The sequence below is a fragment of the Rana temporaria genome, chromosome 10 (assembly GCF_905171775.1).
Source record: "Rana temporaria chromosome 10, aRanTem1.1, whole genome shotgun sequence".
Lineage (NCBI taxonomy): Eukaryota > Metazoa > Chordata > Amphibia > Anura > Ranidae > Rana > Rana temporaria.
This window is the reverse complement of record NC_053498.1, coordinates 13,639,864-13,665,821: the sequence shown is the minus strand read 5'-3', so window position 1 is coordinate 13,665,821 and position 25,958 is coordinate 13,639,864. Positions and strand designations below refer to the sequence as shown.

At 47.7% G+C, this 25,958-nt stretch overlaps 1 protein-coding gene across 1 annotated transcript in view; it reads right to left on the bottom strand.

Annotated features, from left to right (window-relative positions):
* The window catches only part of ETFB (electron transfer flavoprotein subunit beta), a 76,122-nt gene that overhangs the window by 35,137 nt on the left and 15,027 nt on the right, over positions 1-25,958 (bottom strand). Inside the window, exon 2 of the mRNA XM_040326985.1 lies at positions 23,110-23,280. Within this exon, the coding sequence (XP_040182919.1) occupies positions 23,110-23,280 (171 nt within the window). The remainder of the gene's footprint in view (positions 1-23,109; positions 23,281-25,958) is intronic.

Below are 25,958 nucleotides of genomic sequence, written 5' to 3'. Positions count from 1 at the left end.
AGGGGGGAGAGAGAAAAGAGGGAGGGGGGGGAGAGAAAAGAGGGAGGGGGGAGAGAGAAAAGAGGGAGGGGGGAGAGAGAAAAGAGGGAGGGGGGAGAGAGAAAAGAGGGAGGGGGGGAGAGAGAAAAGAGGGAGGGGGGAGAGAGAAAAGAGGGAGGGGGAGAGAGAAGAGAGGGGGGGGGGAAGAGAGGGAGGGGGGGGGGGAAGAGAGGGAGGGGGGGGGGGAAGAGAGGGAGGGAGGGGGGGGGGGGAAGAGAGGGAGGGGGGGGGAGAGAAAAGAGAGGGAGGGGGGGAGAGAGAAAAGAGAGGGAGGGGGGGAGAGAAAAGAGAGGGAGGGGGGGGAGAGAAAAGAGAGGGAGGGGGGGGAGAGAAAAGAGAGGGAGGGGGGGAGAGAAAAGAGAGGGAGGGGGGGGGAGAGAAAAGAGAGGGAGGGGGGGGAGAAAAGAGAGGGAGGGGGGGAGAGAAAAGAGAGGGAGGGGGGGGAGAGAAAAAGAGGGAGAGAAAAGAGACTTAGTATGAGCACGCAATCAGTCTCCTCGCCCCTGGGAGAACCAGGATTTGTGTGTACACACACACACACACACACACACATTCTGTAACGAGCAAACGCTGATGACTGCCGGGCGCGCACTCCTCCGGTAGCATACGCGTGCCGCTGAAGGCGTCTTAAAGAGCCGACATACAGCTACGACGCGTTGGGCAGGGGAGACAACTTGCCGCAGTATAACTGGTGCGGAAGTGGTTAATGGGGTGTACATGTATTGTAGAAGAGGGGGGGGGGGGACGATAAGGTTTTGGAAGCGCAAGCCTTCCTCTGCTACTTACAAGCATGTGCACATGAGGTGCCCCGATCCCGTATAATGACATGCTCGTCCCAGGTCAGTGAAGGATGAAGACGAGCGCCCCCAATCATACCTCCTTAGACACAAAAGTCAACAATAGCAAATCCCGTATTCTTATCTCGCCGGCTTCCCTTTCACATTCTGACAGTGTTTGTAAAAAGTTTTACATATAAATGACTTGCGCTGATGGAATGCAGAAACAAAGAACACGAGGTAATCCAGGTCTTCAGACGGGGTACTTAGAAGTTTCAGTCTAGCAAGCAAAAAGTAGCCAAGACTTTCACTCTCCAAGACACCTAAATGATTTCTCTGGAAGCGTAAAAAAGAAATTTGGAGAATCGATTGTGTTTGGGAATGGCGTGCTCTCGCCTTGCTGAACTTGTGTTTTGCGGCGTGGAAGCCGGCCAGCTAGTTAAGGGAGCGGAGCCCGCGGGGAGCCGGTATCGCTCGAGGTCACAAAAACTCGAGCAAAGAAAAGCGCAGTGCTTGGGCAGGCGCTTCATCCTCCGGGCCCCAAGTGGGACGGGGGGGCGGGAAAAGGCGCGGGTCACCGCCGCACCTCAGAACAGAAAGGCTCCCAAATGAGTGAAAGGATTTATAACGTCTATTACCGAGAAGGCCAAAGCGGCATAATGAGTTAACCCTTTCCCTGCCAGTGTCATTTATTTGTGTAGGCATCTCAGGTTTAGCTTGGCTTTAAAGCAGAACACAGTGGGGTAGATTCAGGTAGGGGCGCGCACTGATACAGCGGCGCAGCGTATCGTATTTACGCTACGCCGCCGTAACTTACAGGAGCAAGTGCTGTATTCACGAAGCACTTGCTCCGTAAGTTGTGGCGGCGTAGCGTAAATGGGGCCGGCGTAATTCAAATGTGGAGGGGGGGCGTGTTTTATGTAAATAATGGATGACCCGACGTGATTGACGTTTTGTACGGACGGCGCATGCTCTGTCCGTGTACATATCCCAGTGTGCATTGCTTCCAAGTACGGCGCAACGACATATTGGTTTCGACGTGAACGTAAATTACGTCCGGCCCTATTCGCGAACGACTTACGCAAACGACGTAAAAAATTCAAATTTCGACGCGGGAACGACGTCCATACTTAACATTGCGTGCGCCTCATAATAGCAGGAACAACCTTATGCCGAAAAAGCCTAACGTAAATGACGTAAATAAATTGCGCCGGGCGTACGTACGTTTGTGAATCAGCATATCTAGTTAATTTGCATATTCTAAGCCGACAACAACGGAAGCGCCCCTAGCGGCCAGCGTAAGAATGCACCCTAAGATACGACGGCGTAAGAGACTTATGCCAGTCGTATCTTAGGCTAATGTCGGCGTATCTAGCTTTCTGAATACAGAAAGTAGATACGCCGGCGCAGCTTTGGAATTACGCGGCGTATCTATGGATACGCCGGCGTAATTCTTTCCTGAATCTACCCCACTCAGTCTAACGGGGGGGAAATGTACAGCGGTTTTTATGATGACAATTTTCATTTACTCCAGAATGTTATGAAGAGTGATCAGAGGAATTGCAATTAATTGCAAAGTCTCTCTAAGCCGTGAAAAATAAAGCGGAGTTCCAACCTGAAAATATTTATTTCAGAACCGGACTCCTCTAAACCTATATATAAAAAAAATATATATATATTTTTTTTACTTACCAGAATCGCCCTGTTGCTAGGCGATGGCTCCTAATCTGCCACTTCCTGGTCCGCAGTGCTCTTCGTCACTTCCTCCCTCACCTGTGCGCTCCTGTGCCACACTTCCTCCCTCGCCTGTGCTCCTGTGTCACACTTCCTCCCTCGCCTGTGCTCCTGTGTCACACTTCCTCCCTCGCCTGTGCTCCCGTGTCACACTTCCTCCCTCGCCTGTGCTCCCGTGTCACACTTCCTCCCTCGCCTGTGCTCCCGTGTCACACTTCCTCCCTCGCCTGTGCTCCCGTGTCACACTTCCTCCCTCGCCTGTGCTCCCGTGTCACACTTCCTCCCTCGCCTGTCTTCCCGTGTCACACTTCCTCCCTCGCCTGTGCTCCCGTGTCACACTTCCTCCCTCGCCTGTGCTCCCGTGCCACACTTCCTCCCTCGCCTGTGCTCCCGTGTCACACTTCCTCCCTCGCCTGTGCTCCTGTGTCACACTTCCTCCCTCGCCTGTGCTCCTGTGTCACACTTCCTCCCTCGCCTGTGCTCCCGTGTCACACTTCCTCCCTCGCCTGTGCTCCCGTGTCACACTTCCTCCCTCGCCTGTGCTCCCGTGTCACACTTCCTCCCTCGCCTGTGCTCCCGTGTCACACTTCCTCCCTCGCCTGTGCTCCCGTGTCACACTTCCTCCCTCGCCTGTGCTCCCGTGTCACACTTCCTCCCTCGCCTGTGCTCCCGTGTCACACTTCCTCCCTCGCCTGTGCTCCCGTGTCACACTTCCTCCCTCGCCTGTGCTCCCGTGTCACACTTCCTCCCTCGCCTGTGCTCCCGTGTCACACTTCCTCCCTCGCCTGTGCTCCCGTGTCACACTTCCTCCCTCGCCTGTGCTCCCGTGTCACACTTCCTCCCTCGCCTGTGCTCCCGTGTCACACTTCCTCCCTCGCCTGTGCTCCCGTGTCACACTTCCTCCCTCGCCTGTGCTCCCGTGTCACACTTCCTCCCTCGCCTGTCTTCCTGTGTCACACTTCCTCCCTCGCCTGTGCTCCCGTGTCACACTTCCTCCCTCGCCTGTGCTCCCGTGTCACACTTCCTCCCTCGCCTGTGCTCCCGTGTCACACTTCCTCCCTCGCCTGTGCTCCCGTGTCACACTTCCTCCCTCGCCTGTGCTCCCGTGTCACACTTCCTCCCTCGCCTGTGCTCCCGTGTCACACTTCCTCCCTCGCCTGTGCTCCCGTGTCACACTTCCTCCCTCGCCTGTGCTCCCGTGTCACACTTCCTCCCTCGCCTGTGCTCCCGTGTCACACTTCCTCCCTCGCCTGTGCTCCCGTGTCACACTTCCTCCCTCGCCTGTGCTCCCGTGTCACACTTCCTCCCTCGCCTGTGCTCCCGTGTCACACTTCCTCCCTCGCCTGTGCTCCCGTGTCACACTTCCTCCCTCGCCTGTGCTCCCGTGTCACACTTCCTCCCTCGCCTGTGCTCCCGTGTCACACTTCCTCCCTCGCCTGTGCTCCCGTGTCACACTTCCTCCCTCGCCTGTGCTCCCGTGTCACACTTCCTCCCTCGCCTGTGCTCCCGTGTCACACTTCCTCCCTCGCCTGTGCTCCCGTGTCACACTTCCTCCCTCGCCTGTGCTCCTGTGTCACACTTCCTCCCTTGCCTGTGCTCCTGTGTCACACTTCCTCCCTCGCCTGTGCTCCCGTGTCACACTTCCTCCCTCGCCTGTCTTCCAGTGTCACACTTCCTCCCTCGCCTGTCTTCCTGTGTCACACTTCCTCCCTCGCCTGTGCTCCTGTGTCACACTTCCTCCCTCGCCTGTGCTCCTGTGACACACTTCCTCCCTCGCCTGTGCTCCTGTGTCACACTTCCTCCCTCGCCTGTGCTCCTGTGTCACACTTCCTCCCTCGCCTGTGCTCCCGTGTCACACTTCCTCCCTCGCCTGTGCTCCCGTGTCACACTTCCTCCCTCGCCTGTGCTCCCGTGCCACACTTCCTCCCTCGCCTGTGCTCCTGTGTCATCATTTCTCAGGAGTCTGTGGGCAGTACTGTGATCAAAAATTGTGTTATTTCCCCCCCGACAGGAATGACGCGATTTGGGGGCGGATCACAGCGCCGAGATGGGTTTATCTATGTTGCCATAATGACAGGGCGGGACCTTACTCCGTCGCCACCTGTTATGGCAACTAAAGAAACAAAAATCGGTGACATGGCCGCCATTGAATAGCTCATTCGCGAGACCGAGAGGTGCATGCTGGTTACCCAGCATGCACCTCTCCAAAGCAAACCAGGAAGAGATATCGACTGGGCTTCACATACCCAGAACAGGAGGGAGAATATATTCAGGAAGTGAAATTATTTTTAATAAATACATAAAGAACTTTGTCTTAACATTATTGTATTTAATTAGTACTAATGCTAGGATCAATAAAAAAAAATAAAAAAAAAACACCCACAACACGTAATCTCATAAAAAACATTCCCACTGAATTTGTGAAGAAGGCTTCAGGGCGCCACTCACAATTTTGCCCAAGAACAGCGCCATAAATAAAGAATGGTACAAAAACATCCTCCGGGAGAAACTTCTTCCAACCATCCAAGAACAGTTTGGTGAGGAACAATGACTTTTCCCGCATGATGGAGCACCGTGCCATAAGGCCCAAGCGATAACTAAGTGGCTTGGGGAACAAAACATCATTAAAAGTACACAGTGCTTACTGCTAGCAGCTATAATAGCCACTAGCAATAAACACATGTAAAATCCAACAGACTGGTTACACCCAAGTTGATTAACTTTGGTACATGTCAGCCTGCCTATACATGGTTTGAATGCTGGGCAGTCTCTGCTGAACTGGCCAAGATTCAAACTGTCTATGGTTGGCTTAAAGTGATTGTTGTTTAACCACTTGCCGCCCGCCAATGACGAATTGACGTCGGCAAAGTGGTTTTAATATCCTGAGTGGACGTCAAATGACGTCCTTTAGGATATTGAGCCGCTGCGCGCCCCCGGGGACGCGCATCACGGCGATCGTTGTTGCAGGGTGTCAGTCTGACACCCCGCAACATCGATCAAGGTAAAGAGTCTCTGACCGAGACTCTTTACCACGTGATCAGCCGTGTCCAATCACGGCTGATCACGTTGTAAACGAAAAGCCGGTAATAGTCTGTCAGACGCGAGTAGAGGAGAGCCGATAGGCTGCTCCTCTGACAGGGGGGGATTTGTGCTGATCGATTATCAGCACAGCCCCCCCGAGGATTCCCACTGAACGAGGGATGCAAAAAAAAAAAAAAAAAAAAAAAAACAGGTATGCCACCCTAGACCACCAGGGATGACAATGACAAAAAATGGATGCCAATCAGTGCCCACAATGGGCATCACTGATTGGCAGGCACTGATTGGCATCCATTAGAACACATACCATAGTGCCACCTATCCGTGCTGCCAATCAGTGCCCATCCGTGCCGCCAATCAGTGCCCATCCGTGCCACCACATCCGTGCCACCACATCCGTGCCACCACATCCGTGCCACCACATCCGTGCCACCACATCCGTGCCACCACATCCGTGCCCATCAGTGCTGCCTTATCAGTGTCCGCCAGTGCAGTACCATCAGGAGTAGTTAACTCCCAAACTGCAATTGGCATTTTCACAGTAAACAGTGCATTTTTATAGCACTTCTCGCTGTGAAAATGACAATGGTCCCAAAAATGTGTTAAAATTGTCCGATGTGTCGCCATAATGTCGCGGTCACGAAAAAAAAAAAAAAAAAAAAAAAACACTGATCGCCGCCATTAGTAGTAAAAAAAAATAATAATTTTTAATAAAAATGCAATAAAAATACCCCCTATTTTGTAAACGCTATAAATTTTGCACAAACCAATCGATAAACACTTATTGCGATTTTCTTTTTTTAAACAAAAATAGGTAGAAGAATACGTATCGACCTAAACTGAGGAAAAAATCGTTTTTTTAGATCTTTTTTGGGGATATTTATTATAGCAAAAAGTTAATTTTTTTTTTTTAATTGTCCTCTATTTTTGTTTATAGCGCAAAAAAAAAAAAAAAAACGCAGAGGTGTTGAAATACCACCAAAAGAAAGCTCTATTTGTGGGGAAAAAAGGACGCCAATTTTGTTTGGTAGCCACGTCGCACGACCGCGCAATTGTCAGTTAAATCGACGCAGTGCCGAATCGCAAAAACTGGCCAGGTCATTTACCTGCATAATGGTCCGGGTCTTAAGTGGTTAAAGCGGAGTTCCGGCCACATTTTCACTTTTTAAATATAAATACCCCTGTAATACACAAGCTTAATGTATTCTAGTAAAGTTAGTCTGTAAACTAAGGTCCGTTTTGTTAGGTTGTTACAGCATTTAGACACTTTATAAAATAGAAATTGACTGGGGCCATCTTAAGTGTGGGCATCATGAAGCCAGACTGTATGACTTCCTGGATTTCAGCCTTGCAAGTCTCGCACATGCTCAGTGCTGCACAAGCAGTGTAATAGGTTTCAGATCAGGTTTCAGCACCTGTGCTGTCCAAGTCACATGATTCTTTGAGACTGGGGAGTGCACAGACTCCTGGAAAGTTACACCCACTACATTCCCAGGAGTCTGCGGTGTAGGTTAGGAAGCTTAAGCACCTAGGTGCAGGAAGTGGGAAGATTAACTATTCTGCCTAGCAACAACACTTTGAAGGCATCTAAAAAAAAAAAAAATTCTTAAAGGACTAATGACATTTTTTTAAAACTACTGATGTAATGTTATATTTATGGGTGGAACTCCACTTTAAGAAGCTGTACAAAAAGTTATGTATTAGGCGCCTGATACTTTTGCTTGCCAACACCTTAACTTTATCCATCAAATGACGTCTGAACAATTTGTCCTTTGATCGCGGCGTTGATAATTTATCCGATATCCTTCCCCCTCTCTCTGGGCACCTTTAATCACCAGGCCCCTTTTCAAATTTGATATGCAAATCAGGGTTCAGCCTCAGTTCAGCGGCCTCCTTTTACAGCGAGATATTTGGCAGAAGGACGTCTCCTCATTACAAATTCTGCGCGGGGCTCTGGGAGAGATATTAAGAGATTCTATCGTCTTGTGAACTCTGTCCTTCCAACGCGTTATCTGCGCAACACTCGCTTTAAAAAGGGGGGGGAGAAAAAAGCGAAACACTAAACCACCAATTTCTTCCGAGAGCTGACAGCGACGAAACGAGGGAAGAGCCCCGCTGATAAATGGCCGCTGAGCCGCGCTCTTTTTAGGCTGCAAATCCTGCCATTTGAGCCCTGGCGAAAAAAATAAATAAATAAAAAGAAAAAAAAGAAAAGAAAACTCGGGCCTTCCAGCCGCGCAGGACTCCGACGCATAAGCTAATTTAATCTCGCCAGTACGGTAATGTTCTTTTAAACATGCTCCGTGGCCTGTTTCGCTACCTAGGGTTTAAAAATGAACCTAGCTGTCACGTTGGCTGAAAAATACTTGGTCCCAGAAGTCTCGGCTAAAGGAAGGCGAGAGAACGGAGGGGGGGGGGGGGGGCAGGAGACGGGGGAGGGGGGGGAGCGATGTCGCTTCTCGTTACAGCAAAAGACTTTAGAGGTTCCCTGGTGGTGGAATGGGGCTGTAATTGGCATTATTGATGGATCTGTTGGAGGATCACTCAGAGAGCGGCCACCCGGGGGCTGGAGGAGCTCGCGGTTGGAAAGTGAACACACGGGCGGTAGATGCATTACACGCCGACGCTGTACAATATTAATCACGCAATTCACAGGAGTTATCATGGCGCCTGCCCTGCGGTACCCAGGTTCAGATTCACACAAATCCCACATTAAACAGGTTCCACGTGAGCGGCATGGACTCAACATTTCCAACATTGTACAACTGCATGCATGCCCAATTTTTTTTTGCGTCAGCCAATGACTTACAGTTAAGAATGGGAATGTTCCTTAAAGTGAAAGTAACATTAAAGTGTCTGTAATGAACTATGAGGAAATCATATCCCTCTATAGTGTGTACTTGTCTCAATCCAGAGCACTAGGGGCCAGATTCTCGTATCCTGGCGTAAAACTATGCGGGCGTACATATCTCGTTTACGCTACGTGGTCGCAAGTTTTACGGGCAAGTGCTTGATTCACAAAGCACTTGCCTGTAAAGTAGCGGTGGCGTAGCGTAAATCCTCCGGCGCAAGCCCCTCCTAATTCAAATGATCCAGGTAGGGGGCGTGGATCATTTAAATTAGGCGCGTTCCCACGCCGATCGTACTGCGCATGCGCCGTCCCTAAAATTTCCCGATGTGCATTGCGCTAAATGACGTCGCAAGGATGTCATTGGTTTCGACGTTAACGTAAATGGCGTCCAGCGCCATTCACGGACGACTTACGACGTACATTTTTAAATTTTGACGCGGGAACGACGGCCATACTTAACATTGGTTGCCCCTCATATAGCAGAGGCAACTTTATGCGTCGCAAATGCTACGGAAACCTCGTAAATTCACTGAGTCGACCGCGCGTACGTTTGGGAATCTCGCGTAAATGGCTAATTTGCATAGACGGGGAAAACTACGTCGGCGACACCTAGCGGCGGGAAAAAAAATTGCATCTAAGATCTGACAGCGTAAGAGCCTTACGCCTGTCAGATCTAATGGATATCTATGCGTAACTGATTCTAAGTCCTAATCTACGCCGGGCTAGATTAGGACTTACGACGGCGCAAATGGCGTTGCGCCGTCGTAAGCCCTTTGAGAATCTGGCCCTAGGTGTCATTTCTGTCTGTGGTCTCGTTCCTCTGCCATCAGCTTGAAGCATGCCGATATGCATTTATGATTAAAACACTTTTGATTCAAAATGTTAGGCCGATGTCACCTGAGAAAACAGGTCCAAGTACTACTCCTGGACCCCAAAGAAAAGACAGAGCCCGATGCCAGGAAAAGGCAAGGGCCGCCAAACAAGTCCTCCTCAGATTGCCAGGAACACCAGACTTCTTCCTTTACACTACAGAAATGGTGCCTGTTGAGCCACCCCTAGTATAGCCCTACCAGAGATGTCTCCCATGCAGGACACAAGATGGATCCACAGATAGGTGAAGAGTCAAAGGCTCTGGATGGACTCCTCACTGCCAGTGGCCATGGCCTTGTCGAGGCTGCCCAACTTTGGTCACCTTTTTTTGTTTAATTGATGGGCACCAATGTGCACCCATGAGGCGGCACCTATAGGCTGCACCAATGAGGCGGCACCTATAGGCTGCACCAATGAGGAGGCACCTATAGGCTGCACCAATGAGGAGGCACCTATAGGCTGCACCAATCAGGAGGCACCTATAGGCGGCACCAATGAGGAGGCACCTATAGGCGGCACCAATGAGGAGGCACCTATAGGCGGCACCAATGAGGAGGCACCTATAGGCGGCACCAATGCGCACCGATGAGGAGGCACCTAAAGGCTGCACCAATGCGCACCGATGAGGAGGCACCTAAAGGCTGCACCAATGCGCACCGATGAGGAGGCACCTAAAGGCTGCACCAATGCACACCCATGAGGAGGCACCTATAGGCTGCACCAATGCGCACCGATGAGGAGGCACCTAAAGGCTGCACCAATGAGGAGGCACCTAAAGGCTGAAACCAATGCGCCGGTACCGGGTCCCCAAAATCACTGGAGAAATGATCGTTTAACATGGGAGTCTATGGAAGGGGTGCCCGGCTTTGAAAAATCGGTGGTCCCTCGGACAACAAACTTTGCACACTTGTAGAGGAAGAGTGGGGCTGCACGTGTGCCAAGTTTGGGGTCCTACGGACGGCCGGTACCGGGTCCCCAAATCCGGGAGATCAGGCGCAAAAAAAGGTGACTCGAGTATAAGCCGAGGGGGGCATTTTCAGCACACTTGAGTATATACTATCTATGTAAAAAATGTGGGGGGGGGGGGGTTTAAGTACCGTATTTATCGGCGTATACTGCGCACTATTTTGCCCTGAAAATCAGGGCAAAATCGTGGGTGCGCGATATACGCCGATACCCGCTTTCCCGCCACGAGTTTGAATACTGCGCCGGCATATACCGAGCGCAGTACACTCGTGTATCTTCGGGCAGTCCCGGCGCCTCTCGCGCTGACGTCCTGAGCGTACAGGACGTCAGCGCGACAGTTGCCGAGCCTGCCCGACGATACACGAGTGTACTGCACTCGGTATATGTAGGCGCAGTATTCAAACTCGGCGCGGGAAACGAGCGGGGAGGAAGCCGCAGAAGGATGCCGGACCCGACGAAGAGGACACCCGAAGCCGCAGAAAAACGCCAGACCTGACGAAGAGGACACCCGAAGCCGCAGAAAAACGCCAGACCTGACGAAGAGGACACCCGAAGCCGCAGAAGGACGCCGGACCCGACGAGGCCGCCGATGGACGCCGCGCAAGACTGCAAGTACAAAAAAAATGTTTTCCATAGGATTCACGGCAACTTTAGAGGTGCGCGTTATACCGCGATAAATACGGTAATCCCAAGACTAAAATGTTCCTTACAACGTGTATAAGGAAAAAAAAAAAAAAGGGGGGCTCAGGCTGTTGGGGGTTGCTTCCTGCTGCTCCTATTATGAACCAATAAGGTTTGATTAGGGCTTATGTCACCTTTGCCAAGGCTGTGACAAGAACTCATCAGGAACATTTCTATTCCAGGTAATTATTTATGTAATGTAGTCCTCTTGCCAGGCGATTCATAAAAAAGGCGCGATTTTTATTTTATTTTTTATGGTTCACTGTAAAGGACTAGCAACCATTACCAGCGCTGAATTCAGAGCATCCCCTGTGATAAATTCTGGCCAGGTTAAGCTACAGGAATATGAAAACATTTTTTATTTTAGTTGGACCATTTACCTATGTATCTCCTCATGTGGATCTTGTTTTAAAGCCTTCGCCACGGCGGCGGGGGGGAAGATTAATGGCGCTCGGCGAGCGAACAAGAGCAGGACAATCAGATGCACCAAATGAACCCATCCGTTTTTACATTGCAGCGGCGTTTTCTTCTCTAGTAGATCATCCGCTACATTCTGGAAAGAACGTGGCTAGAAGTGATGCGTCTTAATTACCCTCCGCGAATAAACAGCGCACAGTGGGGGGGGGGGGGGGGGGGCGTCGCACAGTTCAGTCACCGGGCGCACATATCAACAGGCCTGGTTTCCCGGGGTTGCCTGATCTGACAACGACGAAGGCCAATGTCAAGCGCGAGTGTTGACTCCTAAACCAACATCTTTCGTTACAGCATTTGATGCGTTTTCTTCAATAAAGAGACCCTGTCAGCAGGATACAGCTCTACTCAGAAGAAGAAGAAGGCAAAATTATCCATCTGAGCACAACAAAATAAAAAATAAAAAATTAAACCACTTCAATACTGGACACTTTTACCCCCTTTCTGCCCAGGCCAATTTTCAGCTTTAAAGCGGAGGTTCACCCATAGAGAACACATTTTCCCCTTTGCTTTATGCTCGTTGTGTCTGGGGGAATCGGCTAGTTGTTTTAAAATATGATCCGTACTTACCGTTTACGAGATGCATCTTCTCCATCGCTTCCGGGTATGGGTCTTCGGGAGCGGGCGTTCCTTCTTGATTGACAGTCTTCCGAGAGGCTTCCGACGGTCGCATCCATCGCGTCACGATTTTCCGAAAGAAGCCAAACGTCGGTGCGCAGGCGCAGTATAGAGCCGCACCGACATTCGGCTTCTTTCGGCTACTAGTGACGCGATGGATGCGACCGTCGGAAGCCTCTCGGAAGACTGTCAATCAAGAAGGAACGCCCGCTCCCGAAGACCCATACCCCGGAAGCGACGGAGAAGATGCATCTCGAAAACGGGTAAGTACGGATCATATTTTTATACAAATAGCCGATTCCCCTAGACAAAACGAGCAGGAATCTAAGGGGAAAAGAGAAAAACAAACTTAATTGGGTGAACTCCCGCTTTAAGGGCGGTCGCAGTTTGAATGGACAATTGCGCGGTCATGCAACACTGTACCCAAATTTAATTTGTATCTTTTTTTTGAGCCAGAAAGCATTATTTTGGTGATTAATCATCAGTGGATTATTTTATTTTTTTTGCTAAATAAATGAAAAAAAAAACACGTGAAAAATCGGCTGAGTGCCAAATCTCTGGAGTTGCTCTCCCTCCACTGCAATCCATCTAAGAAATACCGGCCGTACACCAAAGATGTCACGTAACGTATCTTACAGGCGTAACGCAAGTAAGATACGTTACGCCCACACAATTTTACGCGGCTGTACGTGAATCTGCCACATAATAGTTAACTGATTCCTTTTAAAAACGATTAAAAACAGATAAAAATTTATCATATAATGTACCTGCAGTTTCTAGTTTTGTTTTTGCATGTTGTTTCCTGCCTCTGTGATGTACAGAGCCACAGAGCTAATACAGGGCAGTGATGGTTTGGAAAACAAAACTGATTGGTGCTGAGGGGTTTTAGACACACAGTAATCACACCTCCTTGATTAGTGACCACAGAGAGAAAGCTCCCAGCACTGTGGTCATCAGGAAACAGACAACCAGGAAGTGTGGAGATCAGAGAAGAATTACAGCAACTTGAGAGCAAAAACGAACAACGAGGACATGAAAACAGCACTGCATTAAGGTAAAGGAAGCTATTAAGATAAAAAAAAAATTCCTTTAAACAAATACCGTATGTCATACTTACCTTCTTTGTGCAAGGGTTTTGTACAGAGCGGCCCCTAGCCTCCTCTTTTGGGGTCCCTCAGCGGCACTCCTGGCTCCTCCTCTTCGAGTGCCCCCATGGAGAGCTGCATTTCCTGGGGGCACTCTACCGAGTCCTGCCGTTACATCCATTGACAAAGACAGCATAACTCGGCCCCCGGCCACTGGATTTTATTGACAGCAGTGGAAGCAAATGGCTTCCGCTGCCATCAATCTATCCAATGAGGACCCGAGACAGCGGCTGGAGCTGCTGTGCTCGTCCCCGTCGCTGGAATGATCGGGATCAGGCAATAAAGGGGAGGGGGGCTCTGCTGCACAATAGAATGCATTAAAGTGGAGGTTCACCCTAAAACAATTACCTAACATTACATCCAGCATACTAACGACATGTACAGTATGCTGGCATTTTTTTTTTCTCCGTACATACCGTTATATTGTTATTTCCCCCCGTCTTCCGGGTTCCGATTCCCGCGGGACTGGGCGTTCCTATTGAGAGCTTAGATGATTGACGTCTGGTGAAAAACTTCCCATGGCGCATAAAGCGCGTCACCAGTTTTCCATAAATAGCCGACCTGCAAGTCGGCGCTATATGGCGCCTGCCGTGTAGAGCCGACTGCGCAGGCGCCATATAGCGCCGACTCGGAGGTCGGCTATTTACGGAAAACTGGTAACACGCTTTATGCGCCATGGGAAGTTTTTCACCAGACGTCAATCTAAGCTCTCAATAGGAACGCCCCGTCCCACGGGAATCAGTACCCGGAAGCTGGGGGGGGTACGGCGAAAAAAAACCCCCCCAAAAAAAACAGCATACTGTAAATGTCCTTAGTATGCTGGATGTAATTTTATATAATTGTTTTAGGGTGAACCTCCGCTTTAAGGAGAAAATCCTTGAAGGTTTACAACCCCTTGAGGCCAGGTACACACTATTGCGAATTAGGGCTGGGGAAAAAAAATCGATTTGAATCTTGAATCGGGTTGGGAGGTCAAATCGATTCAGATCAAATTGATTTTTTTAGATTCCCCCCCCCCCCCCACCTACGCTCCGCGGACTAGGCCGAATCCACTATAAAAAAAATCCTGCCCGCAGCTCGCCACTATATTGGGAAACGGCCGCGAGGCTGGACGCCGCGCAATAGGCCAAAGCACAGCATTTTCCCAGGATTGCAGCGGACTAGGCCGAAGCCTCACCTAAAAACTCCTGCCAGCAGCTCCTTAGGACCGGCGCGGTGTCCATCAGAAAAAAATAAAAATTTTGAATCGTGAATCAAGTTTTTTTTTTTTTTCTTAAATCGCAGATTTTTGGGGGGCCAAAACCACCCAGCTCTATTGCGAATTGGATTTGGGTTCTCCGCATACACTTCACAATAGCAGGAGAATGTGACCAGCTATCTATGGAGTCGGTTCGCATATCTCTGAAGCAGCTCCGGGGCGAATCTGCACAGGAGTCCAGTGCGTCTTTTGGTCCGTTTCGGGTCCAAATTCAGCCCAAAATTCAGGCTGAAACGGTGAACCGGGACGCACCGGACCTCTGCTGTGAGCCGCATTGGCATGCAGTGTGAACCGAGTCTTAAAGTGTTTCTAAATCGTTCCATATACACAGTGAAGTGACTGGCCTCAGGCGATACACAGATGAAACAAATCCTCCTACATAAGTTGTACCTGCGAAGTCCTAGATCCTCTACATCCGACCAAAGTACAGAATTTACACAGCATTTCTGAATTTCATAAGGCAGGAGGCGAGGATCTGATGTTATATGTACTTAACAATAGAGGTCGACCGATACGGGTTTTTCTCTGGCCGATGCCGATATTTAGAAATCTGGGCGGCCGATATATGATGCCGATTTTTGCGGCCGATATTTTAGGCCGATTTTTCATTTTTTTTTGGTGGCACTGGAAGATGGCACTAGCAGAAGGCACTTATTGGCACTGGCAGGTTGCACTGGATGGCACTGAAAGATGGTACTAGCAGATGGCACTGATTGGCAGGTGGCACTTATTGGCACTGGCAGGTGTCACCAACAGGTGACACTAATTGGCACTGGGTGGCAATAGTTAGCACTGATGGCTTTAGTTGGCACTGGTAGGTGGCACTGGATCGCACTGGCAGGTGGCACTGGATGGAAGGAATCTAATTGGCACTGGATGGTGGCACTGGCAGATGGCGCTGGATGGCAAGTGGCACCAATTGGCACTTGCAGGTGGCACTGGTGCAAAAAAATAAAAATGGTGTCACCCCCCTCAGTACAGGCCCCCTCTCCCTCCAGTATAGACACCCCCCCCCCCTGCTACAGACACCAGAGAGCGGTGTGTGTCCCACGAGCGCGGGCCCCTCCTCCTCTGTGGGCGTAAACAGAGGAGGGCCACCGTGCTGGGTGTACCAAGATGGCCGCGGCTCCGGAGCTAGGCCGAAGCCGCGGTCTTTCCTGATGCTGTGACCGCGGCGGCAATCCGTGGATCCGCGGATTGCCGCTGCGGTCACAGCATCAGCAGCAAAGGCCTCGGCTTCGGCCTAGCGATGCCGATTTCTCCAAAACGGACAAATATCGGCCGACCTCTACTTAAAATAGATACGCTTTGTTCATTTTTTTAATCCCTGAAATTTACAACCTCTTTATTCATAGAGCTTAATCATCCTACGTTCTTAAGTGGGGGCTGCATTCCTTTTCCCTTTTCAGGCTAAGGAATTTACGGTAAGCTGCAAACCATTACATTTTTTCTTGTTTGGGTTTAGATATCCCTCAAGTCATAATCCCAGCCTTAGGCAAATTTTCTAACCATTTCAGAAAGCTTCCGATTACAATGGAGCAGATCAAGGCCATCTACCACCTGCTGTACATGGCAGGGATGTTGGTATGTGGCCTTGATCCATTCAATCTAGCAAAAGAAAAAACACACACACACACACACATACAATCACCCGCAGAAACGATCGGATTCCTGGTGATGTCACTCGCCATAATTACAAGCACAGAGAAGCTTCCCTTGGCCCCCGGGGGAGATGACAGCCCCATCAGATGCATTAGCGGTTGTTAATGCTTCACACCAGTGCAATTATAACTGGATTTACAAGACTCTCCTGATCGCTGCGCCCAACACCACCAACGTTCCAGAACATGGAGAGTAGGATGCATTATTTCCCACTAATGGCAATTTATCAACAACATGCTTAATGCTTCTGCGTCCAAAAGTGCAAGATTCACGCGGGGAATAGAAAGAAGACGAGCGCTAAGAAAAGAGGCCATCAAATATTAAAAGCAACATGTTCCCCGCGAAATAAATCCATGAGACTGCTGTGCCAGAGAAGAGCTTTTCTTAAAGGAAAACAGCTTTTTATAAGAAGAAAGAAAAAACATTGAACAACACGCAATTTATTTTGTAACTTGACGTTAAATAAATATTAGGGGCTAGATTCAGGTAGCCCGCCGTAACTTTGTGCGGGCGTAGCATATCTCAGATACGCTACGCCGCCGTAACTTAGTGGGGCAGGTTCTGTATTCACCAAGAACCTGCGCCCTAAGTTACGGCGGCGTAGCGTAAATCTGCCGGCGTAAGCGCGCCTAATTCAAATTGTGAATAGGTGGGAGTGTTTTATGTAAGTAAAACATGACCCCACGTAAATGACGTTTTTGACTAACGGAGCATGCGCCGTCCGTGAATGTAACCCGGTGCGTATGCTCCAAATTAACCCGCAAAAAGCCAATGCGTGAACGTAAATTACGCACAGCCCTATTCGCGAACGACTTACGCAAATGACGTAATCGACGGAAAATTTGACGCTGGCCCGACGTCCATACTTAACATAGGATACACCTCATATAGCAGGGGTAACTTTACGCCGGAAAAAGCCTAACGTAAAAAAATGCGCCGGGCGGACGCACGTTTCTGAATCGGCGTATCTACCTAATTTGCATATTCCTCGCGTAAATCGACGGAAGCGCCACCTAGCGGCCAGCGTAAATATGCAACTAAGATACGACGGCGTAAGAGACTTGCGCCAGTCGGATCTTAGCCAAATTCCGGCGTATCTTGTTTTCTGAATACAGAAAGAAGATACGCCGGAGCATCCTAGAAGTTACGCGGCGTATCAATAGATACGCCAGCGTAACTTCTTTCTGAATCTACCCCTAGAAATTATATATATATATATATATATATATATATATATCAGGGCTCGACAAAATCCGCGCGCCAGGTCGCAATTGCGACAAGAAATTGTGACCTGGCGCCCGCCGGTAATTAAGGCCGCGGCTTTGCCGTCGCGGGAGAGGTGGGTGCACACGGAGGCACAGGATCCTGTGTCTCCGTACGCCCCCACCGCGCGATCGCAGCAGGCCCGCGACGGCCGGTAATTGACTGACGAACAGGAGGAGGGGGCGGGCCTATCAGCACATCATGGGGAGGCACGCACGCCCAACCCAGAAAAGTCGGCAAGCCTCCCGATGACATCAGAGAAAACATGGCGGCACAGGACGTAGCGGTGGCCAGGCATGAGATGATCTCAGCGGGTCATCGATGGATCCAATGGATGGGAGAGCATCTGAGATGTCCAGATACCATCATCAGGTAAGTGAGGAGAAAAATCAAAAATAATAATAAAAAAAAATATATATATGGGGAGCTTGGCCACAGTTCTTTAATATTATTATTTTGTCTAAAGCCGCATACACGTATTTTCCGTGGACAAAGCGTAGGACTTTTGTCTGAAGGGCGTTGGCCATGAACTTGCATACAAAACGGCAAAGAATTGTCGGCCAACAAACAGGAAACATGTTTTTTTCAGCTCTTTAGCGCCACCCTTTGGGCAACTTCTGCTAATGTTGTGTTATGGTGAGCATTGCTTCTGAGCATGCGTGTTTTTACTTTGGATTTTTCTTCCCGAAGGACTTGTGTACACACGCTCGGATGATCCGACAGCACACATGTGTTGTCAGAAAATTTTAAAGCGTGCCATCCAACATTTGTTGTCGGAGAATCCAACAACAATTGTCTGATGGAGCGTACAAACGGTCAGATTTTCCGACAACGGCCCGTCATCACACAATTCCCGTCGGAAAATCTGATCGTGTGTACGAGGCTTAAGGGTACAAAACAAAACACAATGGGGTTGATTCACTAAAATGCGAATAGACTGTGCTTTGCAAGTGCAGTTGCTCCAGAGATTAGTAAATAAGCTGAAGCTTCGCAAGGAATACCCAATTACATGCAAGAATTTTTTATTTATTTTTTTAAACAGCATTTTTGCTTGCACATGATTGGATGATGGAATTCAGCAGAGCTTCACCTCATTCACTAAGCCTTGGAGCAACTGCACTTGCAAAGTGCACAGTCTATGGGGCAGATCCAGGTACCTTTGCGTAATCTTACGCTGGGCGCAGCGTATGTAAGATACACTACGCCGCCGTAACTTTTTTTTTTTTTTCGAATCCTCAAAGAATTTGCGCCGTAAGTTACGACGGCGTAGTGTATCTTTGGCGGCGTAAGGGCGCGGAATTCAAATGGATGTGATGGGGCGTGTTTTATGTAAATACGTCGTGACCCGACGTAAACAACGTTGTTTTTGAACTGCGCCGTCCATGGGGGTATCCCAGTGCGCATGCTCGAAATTAACCCGGAAAAAGCCAATGCTTGTCATTCTACGCAAATCCCTATTCGCGAACGACTTACGCAAACAACGTAAAAATTTCAAAATTCTACGCGGGAACGACGGCCATACTTAACATTGAGTACGCCTCATAACAGCAGCTTTAACTATACGCCGGAAAAAGCCGAACGCAAAAAAATGCGCCGGCCGGACAGACGTTGGTGGACCGCCGTAAATAGCTAATGTGCATACTTGACGCGGAAGTCGACGGAAACGCCACCTAGCGGCCGCCGAAAAATTGCAGCTTAGATCCGACGGGGTACTAAGACGTACACCTGTCGGTTCTAGCCGAGATGCCGTCGTATCTTGTTTTGTGGATACAAAACAAAGATACGACGTGCAAAATTTGAAATTACGCGGCGTATCAAGAGATACGCCGGCGTAATACCTTTGTGGATCTGCCCCTATATGTCTTTAGTAAAATCAACCCCGTTGCAACATATTTTATGATCTATTTTGGCCATTGGGTACAGACGGGTCGCTCTGGCCAACTCTGCTTCGAAATGTAAATGGTAGCTCTGCGCTGCGGGGCAGTTCAAGCCTTAAATGGGGTTAAAAAGCGACGGCGATTTTAAAAAGAATGCCAATGTCTTCTCTTTCTGCGCAATGCAGCAGAAATGACTTGAGCGCTGTAAGTCACCGTATGACTAATAACAATAAAATATATGTAAGAATTACACATCCTTAAATCTATAAATGGCGCGGCCAAAAGATAAAAATGAGACCGATGTGCTTTCTGTACGCCAACCACGACAAAAAAAAAACAAAAAACAAAAAAAAAACAGGAGCAATGGAGCTGTGCCTGGCTAATGACACTTACCTCCGGAGAAAATAACTTTATATCTAAATCGCCCATAGAAGATGCATTGTGTCCTATCAAATAGATGGAGGAATGGAATGATGTCTGCTCTATGGGGCCTCGTTCTCGCTATCGCCTTGTAATGATACTGACGGCACATCACATTACCGTTTATCTGTCCTGGCGCAATTGGATTAACCGTTTAGGTGTCCTGACCGTTCCTGTGTGCCTTGGCAGGTCACTGGACAAGATTGGTCTGGGATCGGGGGGATGATGAGCAACGGCAAGCGTTGTGTTCATCTTTACCTGTACTGTTCTATATAAAATAGATAATAATAAAAAATATATATATATATATATATATATATATATATATATATATATATATATATATATATATATATATATATATATATATATATACACACACACACACACACACACATATACATACACATATACATACACACACACACACTTACAAAAAAATCTCATATACTGGAGGACACCAATCATCACCCTTAAACCCCCTTCCTGCCCAGACCAATTTTCAGCGCCGACACACTTTGAATGACACTTGCGCGGTCATACAACACTGTACCCAAATGATATTTTTTAAAAAAAAATTTTTTTACACAAATAAGAGTTTTATTTTGGTGGTATTTGATCACCTCTGCGGTTTTTATTTTTTTACGCTGTAAACAAACAAACAAAAAAAAGACAGAAAATAAAAAAAACACAATATTTAACTTTTTGCTATAATAATATCCCAATTTAAAAAAATATATATTTTTTTTTCTCAGTTTAGGTTATATATATATATATATATATATATATATATATATATATATATATATATATATATATATATATATATATATATATATATATATATATACACATATATATATATATATATATATATATATATATATATATATACACACACACACACACATACATACATACATACATACATACATACATACATATATATATATATATATATATATATATATATATATATATATATATATATATAGGGATTTACTGGCAGAAAAAAATGTTTTACTATCCAAAGTTAAAACAACGACAAGGGCAGAAGATTTAATAGATGGAAAGATGAAAAAATTACTGAAGGTCCGCTTTAAAAGGGGTTGCAAATCTTCATGTTTTTTCACCTTAAAGTGGTTGTAAAGGTTTATTTATTTTTTTTAAATAAAAAAACATGTCCTACTTCCCTCCACCGTGCAGTTAATTTTGCACAGAGTGGCCCCGATCCTGCTGTTCTGGGGTCCCTTGGCGGCTCCCCCCCCCGCAATAGCTAACCCCCTCTGGGAAGCTCTATCCCAAGGGGGTAACCTTGCGGGCGCGCTCCCGTGTCATACACTCGGCGTCCATAAACGCTGAGTGTATGACTCGGCACCGCCCCCGGCCGCGTCATTGGATTTGATTGACACCAGCGGGAGCCAATGGCTGCGCTGCTCTCAATCTATCCAATCAGCGTAGAGACTTTGTGGAGAGGAGGACGCCGGGGATGCGCAGAGCAGGTGAACTGGCTCAGGTAAGTAAAACGGGGGGGCTGGGGGGGCCAGTGACAGCCAGGTGTTTTTTCACCTTAATGCATAGGATGCAAACACAAACCTTTACAACCCCTTTAATGCCTCCTATGCATTAAGGTGAAAAAACACCTTGCAGTGTCCGCCCCCCCCCCCCGTTTTAATTACCTGACCCCGAATTTTCGAGGTCACTTCCCCGCCGCCCTTCTCGCCAAGGAGTCCCGGCTTTGATTGGATAGATTGATAGCAGAGCAGCCCTTGACTCCCGCTGCTGTCAATCGAATCCAGTGACGCGGGCGCTGGGGCCGAGTCATACACTCGTCTTCTACGGACGCTGAGTGTATGACTCAGGAGCACACCCGCAAGGTAACCCCCTCTCCAAGGAGATTATCAAATGCGGGGAGGAGCCGCCGAGGGACCCCAGAAGACGAGGATCTGGGCCACTCTGTGTAAAACAAGCTGCACAGTGGAGGAAATTATGACGTTTTTTTTTTTTGTTTATTTTTTTAACAAAAATAACAAAGTGTGCCAAATGTGACACCGGAAGAGAGGAGGGTTTCCCGAAAAGCGGAAGTTACATTTTTGGGGGGAACTCCGCTTTAAAGTACAATTAAAACCCAAAAGACGTTTTTTTTTCCCATAGAGTGGAGAGAGAGATAAGAACCCCTGTTGGGTTTTTATTGCCACCTGTGCCCCCATGAGGGAGATTCACCCGCTCTCTTTGTCCCATTTACTGTTATCACCGAGAGTGAAAGTAGAAAAGAATCTTAAATCTTGGGTCGTCACTAAAACAGGAATAGGTGGAAAATCTTCTAATGAGGATATTGGTTCTGGTGAAAAAAAAGTAATTCCCTGGAGCATGGGCGTCCGCTCCATAGGACAGGGGGGGGGGGGGGCAATTGACCCCCCTGGAAAATCGAGGTGTTGAAGAGTCTTGTGGCCGCGGGCTGTCTGAGTGGTCCCGGGCCGGATGTCACACAGCGAGCAGAGTGAAGCTGCCTCCCCTCCAGTGTTTATGTGTACACAGGGGGAGGGAACCTGCTGTGACCCAGCCGTGCTGATGGCCGATCTGAGGTACTGAATGGGATGGGGGAAGAGGAGGTCTGTCTGTGCTGAAGGCGGGGTTTGGGCGGAATGGTGGGGCTGTGCTGAAGGAGGGGGTCCATCTGTGCTGAATGGAGGGGTCTGTGCAGAATGGGGGGTCTGTGCTGAATGGAGGGGTCTGTGCAGAATGGGGGGTCTGTGCATTCTCTAGGCTATATTTATATGGGCATGGAATGAAGCTGAATTATCTCAAGAGCTATTTTACACTGCCAACTGGCTGCGTTATCGGTAAAGCGCCGCTAAAATGTGCCGCTTTACCATCGTTTTAGCTGCGCTATTCGGCCGCTAGCGGGGCGCTTTTAACCCCTGCTAGCGTTTGAAGAAAGGGTTAAATGTGTATCGCCGCTGCGGAAGCGCCCCCCCCCCCCCATGAAAAAATTTCAGCGGACGCCCATGCCCTGGAGGGATTTCCTCTCACTTCCCGATTGGCTATAGGACGAAGCGATTTCCCCCATGGGACATAAGATGTCCAGAAAAAATAAAGCAGACAGGGGTTATAAACGTCCCTTGCTCTACTGAAAATGGGGGGGGGGGGGGAATTGTGCCTTTAATCTGTTTTTTTTTGGCTTGGAGTTTAGTTTAAAAAAAAAAATAAATGTCTTAAGCTACTTTTATTGATGTGCATTTTGCCTGGATTTTGAACTGCATAAAAACCCAAACAAATATTTCACCAAGGGCCTCTACAACATCACGAAGCAAGAATCCTGCAGCCCCGATGGGTACCGCTGCTAAAAACAGCAAGCGGGGCGCCGAGAGGGATGTATACAGATAGCGCTGGAAGACACAACCATCTCAGATCAGCCCAGGGGCCCCCCGGCTGCTACCAGACTTCCTACCTGGCATTGCTGCGGGCCGCAGCTGACGGCGATAATTTCGCTGACAATCTTCTTCTCCTTTAATCTGACGGCTTCTTCCACGGCAATCTCGCAGAAGGGATTCATCGAATGTTTCACCCCGTCGGTCACCACACCGGTCTTATCCGGCTTCACGCGGACCTGCGAGCACAAAGATAAAAAAACTTGATCCTCGTATCTTATTTGTGGTCGGCAATGTGAGCCCATTTATACAATATGCTACAGAGGCTGTGCAGACAGATAAAGGAAAGGTCACATTCTTATTTGTATCGCAAAAACAAACAGTAGAAAAAAAAAAAAAAAAACACTAATATATATATATATATATATATATATATATATATATATATATATATATATATATATATATATATATATATATATATATATATATTTTTTTTTATTAAAAAGCAAAATCTCTAGAGAATAAAAATGGTGGGTGTTGCAATTATATATATATATATATATATTTTATATCCCCACCATTTTATTCTCTAGAGATTTTGCTTTTTAAAAAATAAATATATATATATATATTTATTTATATTTTAAAAAGCTATGGGCCAGATTCACAAATGAGATACGACGGAGTTTTTCCTGATACGCCGTCGTATCCCTGTTTCTATCTATGCGACTGATTCATAGAATCAGTTACGCATAGATATCCCTAAGATCCGAAAGGTGTAATTGTTTTACACCGTCGGATCTTAGGATGCAGTACCGCGGCCGCCGCTGGGGGGAGTTCGCGTTGTAAACCAGCGTCGGGTATGCAAATTAGGAGTTACGGCCGATCCACGACGGTTTTTCGCGTTCGCTACATCGTCCGTAGTCAAGTTTCCCGTCGCAAAGTTAGTCTTTTTTTTGGTGCCCTAACTTTAGTCAGCAAGTGTATTGCTGTCTAAAGTATGGCCGTCGTTCCCGCGTCAAAAAAACAAAAATTTAACGTCGTTTGCGTAAGCCGTCCGGGAATACGGAAGTACGCTACGCGCGTCGCCGTTCAAAAAAGTGACATCACGGCGGGAGTTAAGAAACGGAGCATGCGCAGTAGGTCCGGCGCGGGAGCGCGCCTAATTTAAATGGCACACGCCCATTTAAATTGGCCCGCCTTGCGCCGGAGGCCGCCGGCGTAGTTTTCATCGCAAGTGCTTGGTGAATCAGGCACTTGCGATGAAAAATTCCAGCGGTGGAACGTATCTAGGATACTTTACGCCGCCGCGATTCTACGTGAATCTGGCCCAAAATCTCTAGAGAATAAAATGGTGGGTGTTGCAATTTTTTTATGGCACATGTCATTTGCACAGCAGTTTTTCAAAAGCAAAAAAAAATACACACTTTCAATTTTGCAATAAAAAAAATAAAAAGCACAATACATAACCCAATATTTTTGTAAAATATAAAACATTATACGCAGAGTAAACCGCATGCATTTGACTTTGCAAATGGGGGGGGGGGGGTGTACTTTAATAAAAAAATATATATATTATTTAATTTATTATTTTTATATTTTTACACTGCTATATTTTTGTAAAATATAAAACATTATACGCAGAGTAAACCGCATGCATTTGACTTTGCAAATGGGGGGGGGGGGGGTGTACTTTAATAAAAAAATATATATATTATTTAATTTATTATTTTTATATTTTTACACTGCTGCTTTAAAAAAAAAAAAAAAAAAATGGTGATCGCTTTATTGCTGTCACAAGGAATGTAAACATCCTTGTACAGCAATAGGTACATGACAGGTACTCCTTAGGCCAATTTCAGCGGCGGCTATTAGCGGCTCTTTACCATTGTTTTAGCTGCGCTTTTCGGCCGCTATGGGATGAAAGAAAAATCCTGGATCGTCGCACTCCTCAAAAAATGATGTCTTTATTCAAAACATGAAAAAAAAAAAAAATAAAATTCATATGGAAAAAAAAAGCCAGAATTCATGCAGTCAAACAAGAAGTGGACACTTTTAACCCCCGCAATCGGCCGAAAAAAGGGTTAAAAGCGCCCGTGTTTCAGCGCTGTCAAAGCACTTTTGCAGGCGCTTCTGCATTAATTTCAATGAATGGGCAATGTATACAGCGCTCCCAAATCGCCCCAAAGACGCCACTTTCAGGACTTTTAATCCCATCCCGCAGGCGCACCGCCGCCGTGTGAAAGCACTCAGGCGTTTACACTGGGGTGGCATGAGAGGCGCTTTACAGGTGGCATTTCTAGTGCTAAAACGCCTGAAAAGTGCCTCAGTGTGAAAAGGGGACTTATGGAGGCATCCGGGGGTCTATAAATACTGTCTCTGCATTTAAAAGCCCAAGATCGGAGTTTCTGAATGCTTTTGATTTTTGTCAAATGGAGTCGTTGACATCGGGGGGGGAACCAGACGTGATGAACTTCATCGCTTCCGGGTTACCACAGCAGAGACGCAATCTAATGGCAAAATAATGTGCCCCTCTGCAAGAGAAACAAAGATAGAAGTGCCGCTGAAGTAAACTGTGTGACATTTAAGAAAACAAGGCATAAAAGCACTTACATTGTTTTATTAAATGTCATACAGTTTACTTCAGCGACGCTTTTATCTTTGTTTTACATGTTCCTGGAGTTTCTGCTTCCCTCAAGAGGCTTGTTCTTAGTACAGAACTGTCCCCCATTATCACCAATGGACCATCATCCGTTGCCTGTACATAGACTTATCCCCCCCCCCCCCCCCCCCCATCTACAGGCCCCACTCAGACTGCTGACCCCTGATTGAGTGGTTTTACTCCCTCATCTCCTATCAGATTAAGCTTTTTTGTCTAACAACTTGTGCCAGTGTCGGCCCATTGTACCCCCTG